We start from the raw sequence: 23,376 nt of genomic DNA on the forward strand, positions 1-23,376 counted from the left end.
CAGCCAATAGAAACCGCGAATCGCGAGCACCGCCTCCGCCTCGTAGCCAATCAAATGAAAAGAAAGGCGGGGAAAGTAGAGGGTGAGCGCTACGAGGCGGGCGCGGAGTTGATGACGTCAAAACATTGCGCTGGGGCTTGCCGGCACCAGCGTGCTGCCTTAGAGATGGCGTCTCGTAGCCGGAGACCTGAGCACAGTGGACCGCCAGAGCTGGTGAGCGTCTTGTCAGGTCTTAATCTTCTTCTAGAATGCCTAGCTTTGGATTCTTCCCCTCATATCCCATGTGTCTTTCTCTTCCCAACAGTTTTATGACCAGAATGAAGCCCGGAAATACGTGCGCAAGTGAGGAGAGCATGGCTGTTGAATGGCATCGGGGGTCGGGACCGGCAAGTCGCCCGGATTATGGGCGTCACTTGGAATGCATTTACACTTTGGGAGTGGGGGAAATGAGAGATCAGGGTAAAGGTAGTTATGCCACCGGTAAAGTGAACTTTAAACCGTCGAACTCCCGGCGGGATCTTGGTACCTTGGTTCCAGAGTAGGCGTATTCATCTCCCGTTTACACTAGATCATTTGACAATGTGTTTTAAACATGTGGTAAAGCAGGCAGTAGTTAGAGGATACGAACGGGCTACTGTCATATTGTATACGTGCTCTGTCACTGAGCCACACCCTCAGCCCCTCACTGGGGGATTCTAGGCAGTTTTACCATTGAGCCACACCCCCAGAAAGGCATCAGTCCTATTAGGAGGGAGGACATACTCATTATGGGTTTATTGTGAGCCTTCTTTAAATACATGATTGCACTAAATTGTCATGGCAACCATTGACAGAAACATTGTCTGAATCCTCTACATGATAGTTTATTTGGTTTTGTTCGTTTGAAACATGATCTCTTATAGCTAAGGGTATTCTTGAACTTGCTATATATCAGAGGTGACTGAATTCCTGACCCTCTTGCCTTCACCTTCCAAGTACTAAAATTGCAGGCATGGTCCATCATGTAGTACTCTATGGAAACTATTGTGTGTGATTATTTACCTTGCTTTTGGACAGACCAGGTGTAGAACTATTCTGCTCAATATGGCAGCCAGTAGCTAGCTATTAAAATTCTGTAAGTCTGAATGACTTAATGTGGAGAAATGAAAAAACAAAAAAGGACACAGCTCACAATTTTTTGCTAATTACATGTTGAAATAACACTTTGAGTATGTTGACCTTAAAATAATTATTTAGTATATGGGGTTAAGTAAACTGATCACCGTTTATTTGTTCTATTTTTGTTTTTTTGAGATATGTTTACATTATGTAGCCCAGGCTGGCCTCATTTGTAGTGACCCTCCTGCTTCAGCCTTCTGGATGCTGAGATTATCGGCATGTACTACTATGTCCTGTTCTTATCTATTTACACTCTGTCTCCCACCCGCACCTTCCTTTTGACTCAGAGTTTCACTATGTAACCCTGGCTAGCCTTGAACTCACAGAGATATGCCTGCCTCTGCCTCTCAGGTTCTGGTTCTGTGGAGGTGTGCACCAGCACACCTGGTGCCTGCATTATATTTCTCATGGCCATCACTGCTGTAAGGTTTTTTGTCTTTGGGTACCTGGGTTGGGATGTATGGTGACACACACTTTTTACTAATGAGGTGAATCTTTTTTTTGTTTTGTTTTGTTGTTGGTTTTTTGTTTTTTTGTTTGTTTTTTTGAGGTACTGGGTATTGAACTTAGGGCCTGTTGGAAGTGGGGCAAGTGCTCCACCACTGAGACACATCCCTATCACTTATGTGTTGTTGAGCCTTACATATAAGAGTAAATACAGCAGATGACTCTTTGAGAGAACGCATTCCTAAGGAATAAAGCATCAAATAGAGTTGAGATAGTCATTGACTGGTCAGCTGCTGAGCGATTTGCTCTATTTCTGTCAGCTTTGCAGCCGGTGCACTTAAAATGTGCACACAATAAAATGACATGCTACTGTATCAATTTGGGGTGACTTTGTTGATGTTGTTTTTGAGACAGGGTCTTGCCCAGATCGGCCTTAAAGTCTTGGTTTTGTTTCAACCCCCGCCCCCACACACACACACTTTTTTTTTTTTTTGAGACAGGGTTGCTCTGTGTAGTTTTGGTGGTGCCTGTCCCGGATCTCACTCTGTAGACCAGGCTGGCCTAGAACTCACAGAGATCCACCTGGCTCTGCCTCCCCAGTGCTGGGATTAAAGGCGTGCGCCGCCACCACCCGGCCTCAGGTTAGAATTGTAAGTTTAAAATGCTGGACAAAGGCTGGTGAGATAGCTCGGGATAATCACCAAGCTTCATGACTGAGTCAGATCCCAGGAACCCACATGTTGGAAGAAGAGAACCAAATGGAGCAAGTTGGCCTCTGACCGCCACATGCACACACACACACACACACACACACACACACACACAATAAATGAAATATTTAAAGTTAGGAAAAAGTACCTCCAGTTGATTGTTCCCTTTGAGCTAGGTGAAATAGGACCTAGAATTTCATGACCACTCCTGTTTTTCTACTTCCTCCAGCTCACGGATGATTGACATCCAGACCAAGATGACTGAGCGAGCATTGGAGCTCCTCTGTTTGCCGGAGGGTCAGCCCTCTTATCTGTTGGACATCGGGTGAGGTCCTGGGGCCCCAGGTCCGATTGCCTGGGTAGGGTGGAGTGTCTCTTACTGTTCAGCTCTGGGAGAGCCTGTGGATTGTTTCTTCCAGCTGCGGCTCTGGACTGAGTGGAGACTACATCTCTGAAGAGGGGCACTATTGGGTGGGCATTGACATCAGCACGGCCATGTTGGGTAAGTTTGCTCTGTCTCGTACCAAGGTGACTATCCTCTTAGTGTGGAGCAGCTAAATTGGATTTTTGGTTGAGATCAGGTCTTGCCATACAGCTCAAGCTAGTCCCCAACCTGGGATGCTCCTGCCTCAGCCTCCCTGTTGCTGAGATCACAGGCCCGCCCAACATCCCTGTCTGCAGCACCCATATGATCCTTTCCTCTGATGTAGATGCTGCCTTGGACCGAGACACAGAGGGAGATCTGCTGCTAGGGGACATGGGCCAGGGAGTCCCTTTCAGACCAGGTTCTTTCGATGGCTGCATCAGGTGAGGGTCTTCACTTCCTACTCGTAATTCCTAAACCCAGCTGTATAGCAGTCATACGTGCTACTTAAAAGTTTACCTGTTCTGGGCCCGTGTGCTGGCTCAGTGATCAGTTACCAGGCCTGGCAAACTTGAGTTTGATGTAGAACACACATGGTGGAGAGAAAGAAGGTTCTTGGGGATGATTGTCCTCTGTACGTGAACCAGGGTGCATGCAAAGTTAATGAATGTAATTTGAAAAATGTACATGTTCTAAGATTTTTGAGATTTATAAGGACAAAGGTGGCTAAAAAAATAGTGTGTGTGCACACTCTTGTGTGTGGGTACACACAGGTGGAGGAGGCAAGGGAGCAAGAACCCTTGGGTGTTGGGTCTTTTGTTTCAGACAAGCTCTCATTGGCCTGGAGTGATGTCATACATGCCGGACTAGCTGGCCAGTGAGCTTTCAGGCATCTGCCTGGCTCTGCTTCCCGTTCTCCCATGCTGGGATCATAGGCACACTGAACCTATAATTATGTTCCCAGGTGGTGGTGGCACACCCCATTAATCCCAGCACTTGGGAGGCAGAGGCAGGTGGATCTCTGAGTTCAAGACCAGCCTGGTCTACAAAGCAAGTTTCAGGGTGGCCAGGACTATGTATACAGAGAAACCCTGTCTTGAAAAACCGGATTAAAAAAAAAAAAAGACTTATCTTTATTTTGTGTGTGTGTGTGTACCACATGCATGCCTGGTCCCTGGGGTAGCTAGAGAACAATGTCCAATCCCCTGGAACTAGAGATGGGTGTGAGCTGCTGTGTGAGTGCTGAGAACTGAACTTGTGTCTTCTCCAAGAGCAGCAAGTGCTCTTAATCACTGATCCATCTCTCCAGCCCCTGGACTTTCATGACCAGCTTTGGAACATTAACATTACTGTTAGAAATATGAAATGCTGCTGCACATGGTTAGAACCCCAGCGCTTGGCAGGTAGAGACTGGAGGATTAGGAGTTCAAGCTCATCCTCTGCCACACGAGTCAGAGGCGAGGCTGCATGAGATCCTGGCTCAAAGTCAAGATTAAAATATTAAAGAAATAGGAAGTAGGGGCTGGAGAGATGGCTCAGTGGATAAGAGCACTGGCTGCTCTTCCTGAGGTCCTGAGTTCAATTCCCAGCATCTACATGGTGGCTCACGACCATCTGTAATGAGATCTGGTGCCCTCTTCTGGTCTACAGGCACACATGCGGGCAGAACACTGTATACATAATAAATAAATAAATCAAAAGAAATGCTGTAAAAAAAAGAAAGAAATAGGAAGCATTTGGTGTTTTTGTATGTGTATGTTTGTGATTTGTTTTGGTTCAGTTTGCAAGACAGAGACTCACCACGTAGCCCTGTCTGACCTGGAACTCTCTATGTAGACTTGTAGAGATCCACCTGCCTCTGCTCCGCGCCTGAAGTGTTTGTTTGGTGACATTGGAGAGCAAGCTGAGGGCCTTGCTCATGCCAGGCCAGTCATGTGGCCTTCTGTGGCTGGGTGTGCAAAGCAGTGAGCAGTCGGCCAGAGTGAGGAGTGTAGCCGCTGACTGTTTGATAGACACCGCAGAAACACGCGGAAGGACAGATGAGTGGCTGGGTGGGCGTGCTGTCCACTGGGTGTCCTTTGATTGTCGGAAGAGAGTGCAGGGGTAGGTGGGCAGCAGTGGCCTTGGCACCACAGGTACACACAGACGTGCATTGAGAAAGCATTTTCCTGGAATGGCGGAAGGGAGTGTGTGCTGCCCTGACTGGTTCTGGGTTGTATAAGTGGTCAGGAGTGGACCGGCCTCTGCAGGGCAGGAGCTTTATGAAGCGGGCGGTGGTGGATAATGGCCGGGTCCTCAGGAGGTCGGTGGGGACAGCGTGGGTCCCTCCTGACTGGACCCCTTCCTTTCCAGCATCTCAGCTGTTCAGTGGCTCTGCAACGCGAACAAGAAGTCGGACATCCCTGCCAGGCGTCTCTACCGCTTCTTTTCTTCCCTGTACTCTGTCCTCGTGAGTATGCGCTCTCCTCCTCCTGTTTCTGCCTGTCCACCATACTCCTGCGTTGTCAGTTCAAGGGTGAAGTGAGGTCCACGATAGGAAGGCTGCTTAGAAAGAACACGCAGGCTGTGGGACTTGGTGGGCATGCCGGTATAGAACTGGAATCCTAACACTCGGAGGCAGAGACTGGAGAGTTGGGAGCTCAGTGCCAGTCTTGGCTACATAGGAGATTCAAAGTCATCTAGGGATGTCTCAAAAATGCAAAAGAAGGGGCTGGAGAGATGGCTCAGCAGCTACGAGCACTGGCTGCTCTTCCAGAGGACCTGGGTTCAATTCCCAGCACCCACATGGCAGCTCACTGCTGTCTGTAACTCCAGTTCCAGGGGACTTGTCACTCTCACACGGACATACATGCAGGCAAAACACCAATGCACATAAAATAAAAATAAATAATTTTTTTAAATGCAAAAGAAAAAAAGCCCAGGAACACAGGGCTGACATCTGACCAAATCTAGGAGCATCACAGTCAACATCTAAGGCAATCAAATGAGGAAAGTGACAGTGTGTCGAGCACACAGAGGTCACCTGCCAGATTGCCCGTGTCCTCTGCACTTCGCTCCACTGTCCCCTTCTTTGTTAATTAAAAACATTTCACGGCAGACAGTGTGGCACACACCACAATCCCAACATTTACTGAGTAATTCTTGTTTGTCCTTTTTCTTCTCAGACAGGGACCTACTGTGGAGACCAGGCTGGGCTTGAGCAGTGGTGATCCTCCTGCCTCTGCCTCCCAAAGGCCTAGGTTACAGGCATGTACTGTGCTTTTCTTTGCCACTTACACAACTGTAAGTCAGATGCCTGCTCTGCCAGTGTGGGCCCCAGTTCAGGAGTCTTGTTCATGGTGGCATTCTGGGCTCTGCCCGTGACAGGAGCTTTGTAAATACAAAAAAAAAAATGTGGAGCTGAGGATCGAACCCAGGGCCTTGTACTTGCTAGGCAAGCGCTCTACCACTGAGCTAAAATCCCCAACCCCTGTAAATACTTTGTAAGTGAAGGTCCTCACCCCACGAGCGCTTATGTGGTCATGACATTTCTGTTGCTTACAGGTCCGCGGGGCCCGAGCCGTCCTGCAGCTGTACCCTGAGAACTCGGAGCAGGTGAGCAGCTAGCTAGATCGGGGGTCGGGGGGGGGGGGGGGGGGTGGAGAACAGCCTTCTCCGCTCAGCTGTCTTCTTGCCACTGGGCACCATGGCAGAACAAGGAACTCTGGCAACCTGGTGGGACAGAGGGAATGAACACCTGTTGATGGCACAGTGACCCCAGATGGCTCCCTGAAAGGGGTGTGCCTGTAGGGGAGGCTGGGGTGTTGTCTCCTGCTGACAGAGGATGATACAGTGGCAGGTGGGGATGTGGCTCAGTGGTCGAGCCTCAGCTAGTACACACGAGGACCTGGTCTCCATCCCCAGCACCGAGAGAGAATTGCAAACAGCTAGGGGGTGTCACAGAATGAGCTGTAATGTCACGCATCTCCATAACCCCACGGGTAGAGTCAGGGCAGGCAAGAGGACCTCAGCAATTCTGCCTTAGGTGGCATGAGTTAGGCCTTAGAACGACGGTGACCTGCAGGTCCCTGCTCTTAACAGAACTGAGTCTGGTCCAGTTTCCTGAGGGCCAGGAAAGGCTTTGTTCTGACACCCCCTCCTCAGGGTGGGGCTGCTGAGACCGAAAGCCACCACTTTGCCTTGGTGGCTTTGGGGGCCTCGGGGTGGAAAAGTCTAGCTAGAATGCGCTTTGGAGTCTGACCAGTGAGGGCTGAGGACCGCCAGAGGGTCTGTGTTGTCTCTCCCCTCTCCCTCGTCCATCCACTCTCTGACCCTCTCCTCAGCTGGAGCTGATCACAACGCAGGCCACAAGAGCAGGCTTCACCGGTGGCGTGGTGGTGGACTTCCCCAACAGTGCAAAAGCAAAGAAGTGAGTGTGAGGGGCCGGGGCCGGGGCTCAGGGGTGAAGTGCTTTTTGTGTGAACACGAGGGCCTGAACCCCCGTTTCCAGCATCTGCGCAAAGGGCCAGGCATGGTGCTGCGGGCCTAGAACCCCCATGAGGCACTGGGGAGATGAAATAGGCGGGTCTCTGGAGAATCGCTGGCCAGCCAGCCTAGCCTACATGATGAGCTTAAGGATAGTGAGAAACCCTGTCAAAAAATGAGGTGGACAGTGTCTTCAGGAGTGACAGCTGAGCTGGACCTCAGACTTCACATGTATACCATACACAGTGAGTGCTGGCCCAAGAGCCGTCTACACAGCTGCAGGGCCCTTGCAGGCTACTGAGTAGACAGAGGGATGCTGGGTAGGTGGGCAGGGCCATTAAAGATAGAGGACAGGGACTTGTCTCTTCCTGCTAGGCCTTGTAAGCTAGGCTTCATGTTGCCCTCTGCCTTGTTTCAGGTTCTACCTCTGTCTCTTTTCTGGGCCTTCCACCTCCCTGCCAAAGGTAAGGGTTCTGGGCTCCCAGGCCGTGCTTTGTATTCCCAGCACCAGAGCATGCTGGGAGTGCCTCGGTGGTCAGGGTTCCCCAATCCCCTGCACAGAGCCCAACTCTCTGAGACTCCTGCAGGTCCTGGGAAGGAACGCTAACCCCTGTAGCCTGGCCTTTAGATCTGCCAGGGTTCCTCAGGCCTTGATGCACATGGGTCTGTTGGGGCAGTAAGTACCAGGGTGACTTAGGAGTTTTGTCTCGTACAGGGGCTGACTGAAGGTCAGGATGCAGACCGGGCCACCGAGTCCGTTTTCACCAGTGAAAGGTAAGGTGCATAGGTGTGGAGACCAGGCAAGGGCTGGGGCATTTCTCTCTGCTTTACCCCAGTCAGGTTAGACCCAGCTGCTGTGCCAAAGTGATGTCCCAACCCGGTGTGCCTGTGTGGGCTGTCTGCCTCCTCAGCCTGGGTACCAGGGCAGCCACAGCGTCTTGGCGTCCTGTGTGAGCCTGCACATGCCCTTTCTCCACACACTTGGCAGGGTGTTCCTGTGACATCCCCCTGCCATCTCTCCCTGGCTCCAGCCACTTTTAGCTACAGCCTGGGCCCCAGCCTTCCCTGGCCCCTGCCTCCTCCTCTTTACCCTCTAGAGTCATTCCTGTCTACACACATAGCTCACAGTTGGGGGACAGATGCTCAGACCGTTCAACACAGCCCGGCTAACAGAGAACACATGTCACCAACAGACGTAGTGTGAGGATGAGCGGCCCTAAGATGCATGGAGGGGGTCGGATGCCTGGTGCAAAGCTGAGTGAAAACATATAGAAGAATCCCAGAGCTCAACAGGAAATGAGCCGGGGAGCTCAGAAAGGAGTGGGCAGGGGGGCTGGGGCCAGGCTTCTGCAGCAAGCCCCTGTTTTCTCAGCCAGCTCACCGGCTGATTCTGTTTCTGTTTGACTGTGAAAAGCAGCAGGATCCCTGGGCCCCAGCACTCCTGGTACCCCTGGTCACGTGTCCTTTCAGCCACCCTGAAGACTTTCTCTTGCCTTTCTCTAGCGACCCACATTGTGTTCCTGTAGCAGGCTTTCTTGGACCAGCCCCCAAATCATGACATGGAGTCTTATTAATTATGAATGCTTGGCCTTAGCTTAGGTGTGTTTCTAGATAGCTTCTTTAACAGAACCCATTTCTGTTCATCTGTGTGCTGCCCTGAGTCCAATTTACCTCATCTATGTACTGTCCCATCCTGCTTTCCTGCTTCCTCTGTGTCTGGCTGGCCCCATCTCCCCTCTCCCCACCAGCCCTACCTATCCCTCCTCTGCCTAGCTATTGGTTGTTCACCTTCTTATTAGGCCAATCAGACGCCTTAGGCAGGCAAGGTGAAACAGCAACACATCTTTACATAGTTAAACAACTGTTCTGTAGCACATCTTTACTTAAACATTCTATTCCACAAGATGTTCCCGTTCACACCACCCCCACAGTGTTCCGTGTGTTCCGCACAATCTTTGGATCCCTTGCAGTTGCCTTGACCTCTGACCACACCTTGCCCCTGACCCTTGACCACTCCTTTTGCGCCAGTGAGTTCTGGGACTCTTCTAGATGTTTCTGCTCGGCTTTGCAGAGAAGTACAAGGTGTCCAATCCCCTCCACGCATCTCAGGGCCCCTTAGCTTTACACTAGTGTCTGTGTGAGTGGAATGGTTACCAGCCCTGCCTCTGCTCTTCTGGGCGATTCCGGCCCTCTCCCTCTCCCTCACTCCACACAGTGCCTTCCTTGCCGCCTCGTCTTCTTCCTGGCCAACCAGGTTCCTGTCACAAGCCTTTCTCACACACCCCACAGTGTGCATGGTGGCGTGGCGTGTCACCGTAACCTCACTGACCTGTTCACCTGCCCACAGAAGAGGGCAGGCTCCTTACTGACTTCCAGAGCAACATGGCTGCTCTTCCTCTCCTCCCATGGCTCCCTCTGGCCTCACGTGGCCTGCCCTTCTTTGCCGGTGGTCTGGGTTGGACCCCTCTCAGGCTCTGCTAGGGGGAAGGTGTGGCGAGCCTAGGTCGGCTCCTGCCTCAGGCTGCGCTGAAGCTGCTGGCAGTGTCCTTCAGGCTAGGCTGGATCACTTCCTCCCAGCAGCCAATGGGAATGTGGGCGGGTGAGCAGGCTCCCGCTCTGCCTTGGGCCTTTTGTCCACTAGGCTGTGGGGATCACGTTCCTCCTCAGCCAGGGATGGAGGCCAAGATCAGTCTGTGAGGAGCATCTTCGTCAGGACTGCTGTGAGCGGGCAGCCTTGTTTTCCTGCCTCAGACATTGACAGAAGCTGGGGATGACACTGGCTTCTGCTAGGCACACTGAACCCCAACCCTGACAAGGAACTTGAGTGGCAGCATTGGACTGTGCGGGTGGGTACCATGGCTCTCCTTGGACACCACCAGGCTCTTGACTTACTCCTTCCTGGAGTTACCGTATGGACGAGGTGTGTGCCAGACACAAGGCCATCTACCAGCGACACCTTGCAGGGACAGGGACTGCACCCCACAGCTCGGCTAAACCAGGGTTCTGGTCCTGTTGCGGAAGTGTCCTGAGTGGAGGTTATAGATGGGAAGAGGGAACCCTGGGAAGGAGCCACCCCCCGCCCCGTGCACAGCTTAGCCACCCTCTCACTTCCATCTCCGGCTAGGGTGCCACACAAGAAGGCACGGCGGGACCTGGTGAAGAAGAGTCGGGAGTGGGTCCTAGAGAAGAAGCAGAGGCGCAGACGCCAGGGCAAGTGAGTACCAGCTGGGCATGGGCAGCAGGGAGGGTGAGGCTGCGGCCAACAAGTCACCTGCTTGGAGGTCTTAGAGTTCTTCCTTCTCCTGAGTCTGTTTTGTCTGTCTGCAGGGAGGTCAGACCCGACACCCAGTACACTGGCCGAAAGCGCAAGCCCCGCTTCTGAAGGTGCTGTATCTAATCAAATGGAGAGTCTGGCCACCCACACCTGCGTCCAGTCCTGCAGATGGGGCCCTGGCCACCCACACCTGCATCCAGTCCTGCAGATGGGGCCCTGGCCACCCACACCTGCGTCCAGCCCTGCAGATGGGGCCCTGGCCACCCACACCTGCGTCCAGCCCTGCAGATGGGGCCTGGCCACCCACACCTGCCTCCAGTCCTGCAGATGGGGCCCTGGCCACCCACTCCCTTCAGTGGTTAGGAGCTGTCCAACCCAGGACCTGCCTCTGAGGAATTTTCTAGCTTGAACTGTTTACCTCAGCAGCTAGCAATATAGTATTTTAGAAAAGTTGTGAATTTCTCAAAATATTTTTTTCACTAAAAGAGTTCCAAGGATTTGGGTTTGGCAGCCCAGATCCTGAAATCCCAACACCCTCCTGGGAGCCTGAGGCAGCAAGATGGAAAGTTACAGGCCAGTCTGGGCTGCAGAGCAAAAATCTGTCTGAAAAAAACTAAAAAGAAAACATTTTCTAAGGATGTTTTATTTTGTCTTAAATGCATTAAATAACTTTCTAAGTAGCTGGTGTCCCTGGCTCTATAGTAATCTGTGTCTCAGGTTCCTGTGTTGGGAACCACTGCCTGGCTCCCAGGCAGGGACTGGACTTAAAGACCTGGAATGGACAGAAGCATTCTTGCAGCTTGTGGGAGGTACAGGTGGGTCCCTTGAATGGGGACTTATCTCTCATGTCATGATGTCATGCAAGGTTGGGAATGGGGTTCAGGTATTTGGGGTCTCCATTGCCTCAGGTCTCTGCCACTCTTTAAGTCCCTGGCCTCGGGCGGGAGGTGTTAAATGTCTCTGCACTTGGTTGCCGCCCGCTGTCTGGACAGTTGTAAATCCTGCTCTGGGATGTGTGGCGTCCACCAGGCTGAGGCTATTGGATGGTTATGTTCTGTGAGCCCTGGGGCGGGTGTGGGGGGCTACACCTAGACATGGCATAGCAGGAAGGCACTGGACAGGGAGGCTGAGGGGCCTAAGGCCCTAACCCCTGGAGTGGCATCTCCTAGGGGCCAGATCCAAGACCTCCGCTCAGTAGGTACAGTTGTTGCTCTGCAAATGAGGACTTCAGATCCCAAACCAGGTGAAGCTGGGTGCAGTAGTACTGCTAGTTAGGCAGGGTACTCCGAAACTCACGGTCAGCTGTACACAATGCACAGAAGACCCTGCCTTGTACTAGGTAGAGGTGGGGGACAGCCCAAAGTTGTCCTTTGACCCCCCCCCCCCACATGTGCACACACACTCAGGCTCACGTGCGCACTTTTGTTGTTTTTTTTTTTTAAGATTTGTTATGTATACAATGCCTGCATGTATATCTGCAGGCCAGAAGAGGGCGCCAGATCTCATTACAGATGGTTGTAAGCCACCATGTGGGTGCTGGGAATTGAACTCAGGACCTCTGGAAGAACAGTCAGTGCTCTTAACCTCTGAGCCACCTCTCCAGCCCATGTGCTTTTTTTTTAAGGGGCTGGAGAGGTGGCTCAGTGGTTAAGAGCATGTACTTCTCTTCCAGAGGCCCTGAGTTCGGTTTCTACGACCCACATAACCACCTATAACTCCGGCGCCAGGGGACCCAGTGCCCTCTTCTGGCCTCCACAAGCACCTGCACTAACACGACAGACACACTCACACACATATAAACAAACAGCCAGGCATGGTGGCGCTCCCTCCCTTTTAGTCCTGGAAGGGAGCGCCCGCCTGAAGCCAACACATGTCCGCTTTGTGTGTAACTTGGTTCTCACGCCAGCTACATGACCGCACACGCGCAGGGCGGGGTCTTGCGTCTTACGTCATCAGGGGGCGCTGGTGACTACGTACACGCGTTGTGGTCACACAATCTGGGCCTTAAAAGCCAGCTGCAGACCCCATGCTCTCTCTGCTCTGCTCCCCTCTCCCCTCCCCCCTTTCCCTCCTAATAAAGCTCTGAAAAGGAACACTGGGTTCCGTTGTGACCTTCCCACGCGGTAACCAGCACCATCACCAGGCCTGTTCATCATCCTTTCATAAGGTTTCTGCGCCTGTGTGGAGGTTGGAGGAAACTTCCTTCCGGGGGTCAGTTGTCTTCTGCCATGTGGATCTGGACCGAGGTGGTCAGGCTTAGTGGCTTACTGGAAGCAGAGCAAAGCAGTGGATCTCCGACTTTGAAGTCAGCCTGGTCTACATAGGAAGTTCCGGAACAGTAAGGGCCACCTAGAGAGACCCTGTCTTCAACAAAATGTTTAAAGAAAAAAAAAAAACATCTGGGAGTTGGAGAGATGGCTCAGTGGTTAAGAACATTGGTTGTTTGTGTAGAGAAACTGGAACGGGTTCCCAGCACCCACATGGTGGCTAACAACCATCCATAAATCCAGTTGCAGGGGATCCAACCCACTCGTGTGACCTCTGCAGGTCCCAGGCACACACATGCATGCTGACAAGACATTCACACATGAAAGATCTGAAGCCATGCCTCTGATAAGCAAAGGCGCTAGCTCTCCCCTAGGTAAGGGTGGGGTTCTGGGACTGTCTCAGAAAAGCCCAGAGTTACCCACTGACCACCCAGCCACAGTTCAAGGCCTGTGTATCGGGGAAAGGGTGGGATCTCCCATCTCTGAGCCCCTTCCCCATCCTGTATCCCCTACACTGCAAACAGAAAAAAAAAAAAGTTGCAAACAGAGGCTCACTACAGATACAAATGTTTATTCTACATAAAAATCTCACAAAATGGGCAGCTGGTTTTACCAAGACCTTTGGTGAAGGGGTAGAGGGAGGTGGCCGTGAGAGAAGGCAGCACGGACAGTGGTCACAGTCACTGGGCAGGAGCAAAGCTGAAGGAAAGGGGGCACACAGACACGGCCCCAACTCCCGCTGCATGCACACGCATGCACACTCCTTGCCTGTGCACAAGAAAGGGTTCCTGGGGCAGGGGGTATATTTTTTGACTCTGAGAAGCCCCAAGATGGCAGGGGAGGGAAGTGGGGAGCCCCCTCCCCAACTGGCTGCTGAATACTGCATCCAGGATACCTGACACCACGTGGCACATCAGTGGGAGACAGAGCAGGGCGAGACTGCAGGCCCAAAGTGACACCTGGCTTTTCAGAGCATAGAGAGAGCAGGGGACCACTGTCCCCAACATGCAACTCTGGCCGCGACTCAACATGCCTGTTAGAGACTGTGGGTGGGCTGAGGCCTGAGGTCTGCCCCACCTCTCAGCTACAAGCAAGGCTGGAGAGGATACCACCAAACTTGCACAAGTTCACTAGGCTCAGGCCCAGTCCAGGGACATGACCCCCAGGGCTGTGGTATGGGCAGCTGAGGCCAGAGACATTGTCAGGCTTTGCTCAAAGTGGGGATACTGGGTGCTCCTAAAACACCAGCAGCCATGGCCCCTGAGCCTCCTGGCAGTGGTTAAGCTAACAAAGAACTTCAGTGCTGGGCCATCCCTTGGGACACCTCTCCCTTAACCTGAAAAGCAGCACCATGTGACCAGCTGGTCCCCACCCTCCAGGTGCCTTGGCATGGCGGGGAGAGCTGGAGAAGCCAGAGGGCAGGGCAGGTGAGGGCAAGGTTGCAGTCCGTGAAGGAGCCCGAGTTCCAGAGGAGGGTAGACGTCAGGCCTGAAGAAAGGCAGACCTGCCCAGGGCCCAAGTCTTGCCCACACTGACCTGTCCCCAGCCCCTCTGGCTGTTCCTGATCCTGCTCCCCTCTGCCTCCTGTACAGACACACACTGTCACAAGATCATGCACACGACACGGCTTGGGGCAGGGTGGTGGGGACGGGAGCCTCATGGCAGAGGGAGCAGTGTGGGATGGGAGGGGAAGGGCTCCCAGCCAGGAGGCAGGGGTGGGGAGGGCAACCCAGCCAGATGCAGCAGCCAGGGGCCTCCTCAGGGAGACCCATCCAGAGTGGAGAGGTGGGTGGGGCTGGTTTCTATCCAAAGATGCCCCCGATGGTGGAGGCGATGACAATGCCCAGAATCACACAGCAAATGATGATCATGATCTTCTTCTGCAGGGAGACAAAGGGTAAGGCCTCAGAAGAGCCGCAGGGGTGCAGTGAAGGAGAGACCAGCATGAGGGCCCAGGCTGGGGATGGATAATAATGCCAGCCTAGAATCCCCCAGTGAGGGGCTAGGGCGTGGCTCAGTGGTAGAGCACCTGCCTAGAATCCCCCAGTGAGGGGCTGGGGTGTGGCTCAGTGGTAGAGCCCCTGCCTAGAATCCCCCCAGTGAGGGGCTGGGGTGTGGCTCAGTCGTAGAGCCCCTGCCTAGAATCCCCCAGTGAGGGGCTGGGGTGTGGCTCAGTGGTAGAGCACCTGCCTAGAATCCCCCAGGGAGGGGCTGGGGTGTGGCTCAGTGGTAGAGCACCTGCCTAGAATCCCCCAGTGAGGGGCTGGGGTGTGGCTCAGTGGTAGAGCCCCTGCCTAGAATCCCCAGTGAGAGGCTGGGGTATGGATCACTGATAGAGCTTTTGTCTAGCATGTGCTAGATCCTGGGTTCCACCCCTCCCCCATATGAAAAAAAAACAACCAATAACCAAAAATCAAAATGAGGGTTGAGATCTGGAGGGTCAGGATTAGAAAGGATTGTTGATGGAGAGGTGAAGGCTATGGTTGGAGATTCTGAAAACGGTTCTGAGGCAGGTGGGGAGGAATATCTCACAGCCTGGTGGCTCCCTGGGGCCTGGGCTTGGACAGAGCTGGCCACTGACCCTGCGTGCTTTGCTCTGGTACTTGACGGCCTTCTTGGTGTCAGACACAGCCCTCTCCACGTAGTCCACAGCGTGTTCCACATTGTACTCGATCCTGTCAATCATCTCCCCCTGCAGGACCAGGGGGACCCAAGGTCCAGGCCTCCCTCCTCAGAACCAGAAGGGAGCTCAGGGTAGGGATTCGGGAAAGTACCCTGAAGTCAGAGAGAAGAGAGCTGTGAGGAGGGCAGGGAGCTTCTTACCTCTGCCACCAGGCCAGGCACCTGGCCAGGGCATCTTGAGTACAAGACATGCCAGGAGCAGCTCCCGTCTTTCCCAAACAGCAGCCATCCTGGGGGTGAAATTGGCCATGCAGTGCCAGGCAAGGGTGAGGACCATGCGGAGGGTGTGACCCCAGGAAGTGGACAATGCCAAGCAAAGGCAGGGCAGGAGTAGGTGGGCTGAGCCTGCCCCGGCCAAGGTTTACCAGGTGAACATGGGCAAGCCTCTTACTCTTTCCCTAGGGGGCCAGGTCCATGAAGCTCTTAATGTCTGCTGTCTTCAAACTTTGAGACCCTTTGGCCAGTCCTATGGTCCTCTTTGGGTCACATGTTCTTCATCTGACCGTGACACTGTCCCGACAAGACTCACAGCAATGTCGTGTCTCAGTCTGAGGATGACACCTTCTCTTCACAGCTTCTCCCCGGGACACAGCAGCAGCCTCCCCAGACTTCCTCACTACTTACAGCTATGCCATGCCTTCCCGTAGAACCCCTAGTCTAATCAGGCTTCTGAGCCCAGCACTCGGGAGGCTGAGGCAAGAGGATCCAAGAGTTCAAGGCTAGCCTGGTCTACATAGCAAGACCCTTCCTTACAAAGGTAAAAGAAATCACAAAACACACAACAACCCCTCAACAACAACAACAAAATGACCCAAACAGACAAAAAACAAACAGCAACAAAACCTCAAGGAAGGCGGGTGTGGTGACAGCTAAAATTCTGGCACCGAGGAGGCTGGGCCGGGATCAAAGCCTCGCTTGTGCCAGACAGCATGTGCTAAACGGCAAGACTGTCTCACAAAGGCAAAGGAACAAAACAAAGTCAAAACTAAAAGTCAACAACAGGGTTGGGGATTTAGCTCAGTGGGAGAGCGCTTGCCTATCAAGAGCAAGGCCCTGGGTTCGGTCCTCAGCTTAAAAAAAAAAAAAAAAAAAAAAAGTCAACAACAGCAAAATCCACATCAATAAAGCCAGACATGGTGACTCAGACCTGTAAGCCCACCACTCGGGAGGCTGAGGGTGGAGGAATGCCACAGGTCTGAGGCCAGCCAAGGAAGACTCGAAAGAAAGGGTGGCGGTGGCACACACCTTTCATCCCAGCACTCGGGAGGCAGAGCCAGGCGGATCTCTGTGAGCTTGAGGCCAGCCTGGGCTACAGAGCAAGATTCAGGACAGGCACCAAAGCTACACAGAGATACCCTGTCTCAAAAAAAGTGGGGGAGGGGCTGGGGGCTGGAGATGTAGCGCAGTCTCTACGGTGGTTGCCTAGAATGCAGAATGTCTCACGTTTGATCTCTAGCACCTTGTCAACTGAATACAGTAGCACACCTGTGATCCCATCATTTGGGAAGTAGAGGCAAGAAGATAGGTAGTTCAAGGTCCAGGACCTGAGATGGCTCAGTAGATAAAGCTGAATGCCCCCAAACCTGTGCTCATGGCCCATATAACTGAAGGAGAGAACTGACTCCCACAAGTACAAATGGACACAGACAGACACATAGGCACATGCGCGCACGCGTGCGCACGCACACACACACACACAAATGTAAAATGTTTTTGTTTTTAATACAAATATTGAAGGTGAGACTGAGATATGGCTCAGTGGTTCTGAGCACTGGCAGCTCCTACAGAGGACACTGGTTCAAGTCCCAGCAAGCACCCACAGGGCAGATCACAGCCACCCATAACCCCAACTCCAGGGGATCAGACACCCTCTTCTGACCTTCATGAACCCCAGGCACGTAGTGCACTGATGTGTATGCAGACAAAAACACCCATACACATTAAAATAATAAAGGTCGGGGATTTAGCTCAGTGGTAGAATGCTTGCCTAGCAAGCGCAAGGCCCTGGGTTCAATCCTCAACTCAAAAAAAATAAAAATAAAAATTTTTTTAGTTCAAGGTCATTGTATGCTACATATCAAGTTTGAGGCTGGCATGGCAGATATGAGACCCTGTCTCCAAAACAAAATATGCCCAATGGTATTCAGCACCACCAGTTTTCCTACCTCATCTGTCTCCAGCTTTGGTGTGCCCTTGACCACTCCCTGTGTCCCACAGACCTCCTTTCTCCTCAAGCCCGGCCTCCTGCTGAGCCCTCCCTTGGCACTGCTGGTCCTTGGGGGGAGGGTGCGGGGTGCGGGGCTCCTCATTTCTCACGGGAGCCCTTCCTTAGCTGGTGCCTTTGTGTGGAGCAGAGGAAGCCCTGAGTGGATGACGTCCTGAATATGTGTCAGGACCTGGGCACAGCCTTTAATTTCAGCACTCAGGAGGCAGAACCAGTTGGCTCTCTATGTCTGTGAGTTCAAGGCCAACCTGGTCTACATAGCAAGATGCTGTCTCAAAAAACAAAAACAAAAACAAAAAACTGGAAGAAATAAAGAAGGAAAAGACAAACTTGGAAGCTGAATGTCAGGTAATTGCATTGAGATGACTTGACCAAGTTGACAGGCACCTCAGTTTGGATCCCCTGGAAAAAGCACCCACGTGAAAAGCCAGCCATAGAGGCCCATGCCTCTAACCCCAATTCTGGGAGCCAGAAAGGAAGATTTGAGGCCCACTGGGCCAGCCAGTCAGGTTAATTTGGTGAGTTCCAGATTCAGTAAGAGACCTTGTCTCAAAGAAATAAGGCACGCAAGCACACACACACACACACACACACACACACACACACACACACACCTGTGCATACGTACAATCTCAAGTTTGTGATTGTGTGTTAGGCCTCATTCATAACTACCCTAGGTCTCCTGCAGCTCACAAGCCACAAGCTGAACATGCCTACCTAGGACTCTCCTGAGCCCCCAGCACACCAGAGAATTTATTCTATAAAGACGTTGAGCTGTCCTTTCTCACCCAATAGCCATTCACTCCTGTAAGCAAATGCTCAGTTGTCTTCTCCATTCCTATGCCTCAAGCTCCTAGCAAGGTAGCCAGTCCATAGTGGCCCCTAGCAGTTTGTGAAGCCAGGACAGGGGTGAGGGGTGGGGCCATGCAGGGCCTGGGGAACCAAGCAGAGCCATGCAACAGGATCCCTGGAGGTCCTTACAACCGTCTATGGTTACCTGAAGACACTGTCCCTCCCAAGTAGAGCAGCGTGTTGGGTGAAATGGGAAGGGGTTAGTGTGGTCCTGGATGCTGCTGGGAGCCGGAGGTCCTAACATCGGGGACGAGGGCACTCACCTGGCTCTCCACCAACATGGCCATGTCCATGAACATATCATGTAGCTCCCGGATGCTGTTCTCCAGCTTGATGATCTCACTGTGTCTGGTCTCGATCTCACTCAGAGCCTGCTTCGAGATGCTGGAGTCCATGATGATCTAGGGAGCAGAGCAGCGGGACCCTGATGCTGAGGACAGGGGCTGGAGACCAGGACTGGGAGAGCGGGAAGGCTGTCATTTTTTTTTCAATTTATATTTATGTGTTTGTTTGGGTATATGAGTGTAGTGCCTGTGGACCGGAAGAGGGTGTTGGAACCCCTAGAGCTGGAGTTACAGGTGGTTATGCACTGTCAGACATGGGTGTTGGGAAATGAACTCATGTTTTCTGGAAGAGCAGCAAGGACTCTTTTTTTGTTTTGTTTTGTTTTTCGAGACAGGGTTTCTCTGTGTAGTTTTGGTGCCTGTCCTGGAACTCACTCTGTAGCCCAGGCTGGCCTCAAACTCACAGAGATCAACCTGGCTCTGCCTCCCGAGTACTAGGATTAAAGGCATGTGCCACCACCGCCCTGCTGCAGCAAAGACTCTTAACCATAGCCATTTCTCCAGGTTCAGTGGTTGCTTTTTTTATCAATTTGACATAACCTAGAATCACCTGGGAAGGGAGTCTCATCTCAATGAAGATTGTCCATATCAGCTTAGGTAGGGACATGTCTATGAAGGACTGTTTTAATTATGAAGGACCCAGCCCACTGTGGGTGGCAGCATTCCCTACGCGGAAGCTCGCTGGGCACTAAGCATGCAAACTTCATTTTCTCTCTGCTTTGGTTGTAATGTGACAAGCTACTTTAAGCTCCTGTGAGCTAAAACATGACCCCTCTCCCCTGAGTTCTTTTTTGTCAGGGCCATTTTATCACAGCAACAGAAATGAAGCTGGAACAGGAGCCAAGGAGGAAGGCGGCTGGGATGAGCAGTTTTCCCAGAAGCAGCAGCCACAGCCCTTCCAACCTCCTGTTTGGCTCCATTGCTAATTAGCTTCTGTGTGACTCAATTCCTGCCTGAAAGGAGGAGCTGCTGACACTCCCCCACACAGTGAGTGCTCAGCAAGTGACTGTTTTATTTTATTATGGCAGGGATGGTAGTGAACACCTTTAATCCCGGCATTTGAGAGGCACAAAAAGACAAATAGACAAATCTCTGAGTTCCAAACCAGCCAGGTCTATGCAAAGAGTTCCAGGACAGCCAGGGTTACATAGTGAGACCCTGTCACTACACACACACACAGACACACACAGAGTATTTAATAATGATATATATACCATTATTTATTAACTATGTATGTGTGCATGAAGCATGTCCAACAGCACATATGTGGAAGCCAGACACGAAAATCCATTTTCTCCTTTCATACACAGAGTCCTGGGCATCAAACCCAGGTACTTAGGTTTGGTGGCAAGTGTTTTTACCTGCTGAGCCATATTTGTTTTGAGACAGGATCTCGTGTCTCCCAGGCTGGCCTGGAACTGGCGATATAGCCACAGGTGACCTTCAACTCCTGATCCTCCTTCCGTTACCTCTTTCTCTTTTTCGAGACAGGGTTTCTCTATATAATAGTCACGGCTGTCCTGGAACTCAATTTGTCGAGAAGACTGGCCTCAAACTCATAGAGATTTGCTGCCTCTGCCTCCTGGGTGCTGGGATGAAAGGTGTGTGCCATCATGCCTGGCCTGCCTCTAACTCTTTAGCGCTGGAATTACAGTCCTGCAACCATGCTGGAGTTTAGGAAGTGCTAAGAACTAAATCCAGGGTTTCATGAGTGGCAGGAAAGCACTTTAACTGAACTACAGCCCAGTCCTGTTTTTTTTTTTTTAAACATTTGTGTGTGTGTGTGTGTGTGTGTGTGTGTGTGTGTGTGTATGTGTGTGTGTGTACACGCACAGGTCTGTGTACCAACTTACATACATGCAGAGGCCAGAACAAGGCATTCTCCTATTACTCTCTACCTTATCATTTTTACAAACGTTTTTACATCTGTTTTTGTTTATTTGCCTGTGTGGGAGTGTATGCGGCACGCCACAGCTTGCCTGCAGTCAGAGGACAATTTGGGGAAGCCAGCTCTCCCCTTCTACTGTGTGGTTCTTGGGGATCGAACCCAGGTCAGAAGGCTTGGCAGCAAGCTCTTTTCCCTTCTAGCCATCTTGTCAGCCCTGCCCCGGGGGGCATGGTCTCTCACTGATCCAGAAGTTCGCCCTTTTGGTTAGGCTGGCTCACCTTTGGCCTGGGTCTGCCCACTCACATCTGGAGTTACAGGCACGCACAGTTTGTTTTGAGGCAGGGTCTCACACAGCCTAGCCTAGCCTCCACTATGACTTCACCCTCCTCCATCCAGCTGCTGGGATGACAGGTGTGCAACATCACACCTGCTTGGTTACACACATACCCTGGTTGGCCTTGAACGGCAACACTACTCAACCTCTCAAGTGCTGGGTTTACAGGTGTGAGGCATCATGCCCAGCTTAGATAGGGCTCTAAATTTTCCTTATTACACTTAATTAGTGTGTATGTATCTATGCCTGGTGTGGGGCACGTGTATGCATGTGTGTCTGTGTGTATATGTGTCTATGGTAGGTGTGTACCTGTGGTGTGTATGTATGCATGTATATGTATAGTGTGTGTGTGTGTGTCTGTGTGTATATGTGTATGGTAGGTATGTACCTGTGGTGTGTTATGTATGCATTTATATGTATAGTGTGTGTGTGTGTGTGTGTGTGTGTGTGTGTGTGTGTGTAGACAACTTGCAGGAGTTAGTTCTCTGCTTCCACCATTTGAATCCCAGGGAATCCAGCTCAGTTCGCCAGGCCTGGCAGCAAGCTCCTTTACCTGATGAGCCATCTCAACCTGGACACAGGTTTTGATTTTCACCTTGATCACTGACATGTATGGGACCCTCAACAGGCTTTCTCTCAAATCCAAACATTGCCCCAACCCTGGCTTTGGCGCGCACACACACTGGGCCTAGTGTGGAGGGATGTGGTTTATGAATAACAGGGGAGGGCTTCCCACTCACCCCAGAGGCGAATATGGCAGGGTTTCCGCTCTCCAGCATGTCCTCCAGTTCCTCACTGGTCGTGGTCCGACCGGCTGTGGGTGGGAGCACATTAAAGTCCTGCCCTCTCCAGGGAGCTTGGTAGCTTCTAGTCCAAGCCAAAGCCCCACCCTCAACCACACCTCTAGCTACAAGCCCCATCCCTAGGCTGTCACGGATGGGTGCCACATTCCTCCAGCCCAAACTATATCTCTAGCCACAAGCTTCACCAATGGCTCCATCCTTCCAACCCGGGCATACAGGCACCACACCCACCCCAGTCTACCCCATACCCCATACCCAGACTCTATCACGGAACCACCCCTCCAGCTCAAACCACACCCCTAGCCACAGGCCACACCCACCACCACTACAGCTCAAATCCCGACCTCGGGCCCCGCTCGTGGCTCCAACTCTCCAACCCAAACTGCATCTCTAGCCACAAGCCCCACCTAACCACTCCTTCAGCCACAGGCCCCCGCCAATCCAGCCGGGACCCTGCCCCCAGCTCACTGATCTCCAGCTGCCTCTGGATGCGTCCTTTGCATCGTTCTCGGTAGTCGGATTGCGTGGCATTGTATTCGGACATGACCTCCACAAACTTTCGCGACAGCGTGGAGTGCTGGGGGGGGGGGGGGCGAGGGCGGGGAAATAGGTGTGCCGGTGGGTACCAGGCTCCACAGGGACCCAGAGACCCGCCCACCCCTCCGTCCTGCTGTACCTGCGTCTTCCGGATCCTCAGGTCGGCGGAGGAGCGGTTCAGACCTTCCTCCTGCTCGATGCTCTGTTCGATGCCTGGGTGGGGGGTGATGTCAGGGGATGGCTAAGCAGCAGCCCGCCCCTATGCATCGGCTCCACCCACAAGCGGAGGATTCAGCACGCCCCCCCCCAACCCCCGGGGTGAGGCCTCTGCCTGTGTCAAAAGGTACAGAAGGTCATAGGGAAAGCAAACTGTAAATAATGATGAAATGGGACCGATAGTGGTCCTTCTTGCTGGTTAGTGTGTGCAGCTGTGTACATTTGTGTGAGCGCACCCACCCACCTGTGAATACCCTAAGGAAGGTGTGTGTATGTGTGTGTGTATGTGTGGGTGTGGGTGCGCACCCGGGTTCCTCTTTTCAGGAAAGTGAGGAGGACCAGGTGTCTGTCACCGACAGATCACGTCCCTTAAGCTGCCATGGCCATAGGACATGTATGCACGTTTGTGCACACAGACACAACATGTGGTCTCTGCATGAGTCCGGGATGCCAACCACCTCTTTGGGCGGGGTGGGGCTTTCTTTTGATTATTTCTACATAATTCTCATACAGCCCAGGCTGTCCTCACACTCTGTAGCCTAGGTTGTCCTTGAACTCTTGATCCTCACATCTCCACTTTCGGAGATTACAGGTGTGAGCAGTCTCCACACCCAACTTACGGGGTTCTGTGAATCAAATTCAGGGCTTCACGTAGCCTGGGCCGTGCCAACTGAGCCACATCCCCAGCCACCAGAGCGACTTACTCTTTAACTTGGAGCGAACCTTGTTTGCTGTTTTCTTTATGTCGGACATGAGCTCTTCCAGTTCCTCCTTGGTCTCTACGGGGGTGAGGGGGGAGACATGTGTCTTTT

At 52.3% G+C, this 23,376-nt stretch overlaps 2 protein-coding genes and 1 non-coding gene across 4 annotated transcripts in view; 2 read left to right on the forward strand and 1 right to left on the reverse strand.

Moving 5' to 3' along the window:
• The first annotated feature begins 113 nt into the window (after positions 1-113).
• On the forward strand, positions 114-11,006 carry Bud23 (BUD23 rRNA methyltransferase and ribosome maturation factor). Of its 2 annotated transcripts, XM_036172251.1 has the most exons (12): positions 114-213; positions 305-342; positions 2,545-2,640; positions 2,735-2,817; positions 3,026-3,122; positions 5,032-5,128; positions 6,223-6,273; positions 7,002-7,087; positions 7,562-7,607; positions 7,859-7,917; positions 10,268-10,357; positions 10,471-11,006. In XM_036172251.1, the coding sequence occupies exons 1-12, from the start codon at positions 166-168 to the stop codon at positions 10,523-10,525; spliced, it is 846 nt and encodes a 281-aa protein (XP_036028144.1). In that variant the 5' UTR covers positions 114-165; the 3' UTR covers positions 10,526-11,006. The 2 variants fall into 2 exon arrangements, with proteins under 2 accessions (XP_036028144.1, XP_036028145.1); XM_036172252.1 differs by lacking the exons at positions 114-213; positions 305-342 and adding an exon at positions 367-465.
• On the forward strand, positions 9,768-9,900 carry LOC118572864. Its single transcript, XR_004943558.1, has one exon.
• A 2,229-nt stretch (positions 11,007-13,235) lies between the features above and the next one.
• Stx1a (syntaxin 1A) overlaps positions 13,236-23,376 on the reverse strand; it is a 28,462-nt gene continuing 18,321 nt past the window's right edge. Inside the window, exons 4-10 of the mRNA XM_036172482.1 lie at positions 23,269-23,343; positions 22,488-22,561; positions 22,280-22,388; positions 21,749-21,822; positions 18,706-18,843; positions 15,266-15,376; positions 13,236-14,564 (exon numbers count right to left, since the gene is read on the reverse strand). Of these exons, the coding sequence (XP_036028375.1) occupies positions 14,487-14,564; positions 15,266-15,376; positions 18,706-18,843; positions 21,749-21,822; positions 22,280-22,388; positions 22,488-22,561; positions 23,269-23,343 (659 nt within the window). The 3' untranslated portion in view covers positions 13,236-14,486. The remainder of the gene's footprint in view (positions 14,565-15,265; positions 15,377-18,705; positions 18,844-21,748; positions 21,823-22,279; positions 22,389-22,487; positions 22,562-23,268; positions 23,344-23,376) is intronic.

This window comes from Onychomys torridus, chromosome 22 (assembly GCF_903995425.1).
Source record: "Onychomys torridus chromosome 22, mOncTor1.1, whole genome shotgun sequence".
NCBI classification, from domain to species: domain Eukaryota; kingdom Metazoa; phylum Chordata; class Mammalia; order Rodentia; family Cricetidae; genus Onychomys; species Onychomys torridus.

Coding starts and splice junctions, on each gene's coding strand:
- Bud23 (XM_036172251.1), top strand. CDS start 166: ATGGCGTCTCGTAGCCGGAGACCTGAGCACAGTGGACCGCCAGAGCTG. Junction 5,129..6,222: donor CTTCCCTGTACTCTGTCCTC/GTGAGTATGCGC, acceptor TGTTGCTTACAG/GTCCGCGGGGCCCGAGCCGT. Junction 10,358..10,470: donor AGGCGCAGACGCCAGGGCAA/GTGAGTACCAGC, acceptor GTCTGTCTGCAG/GGAGGTCAGACCCGACACCC.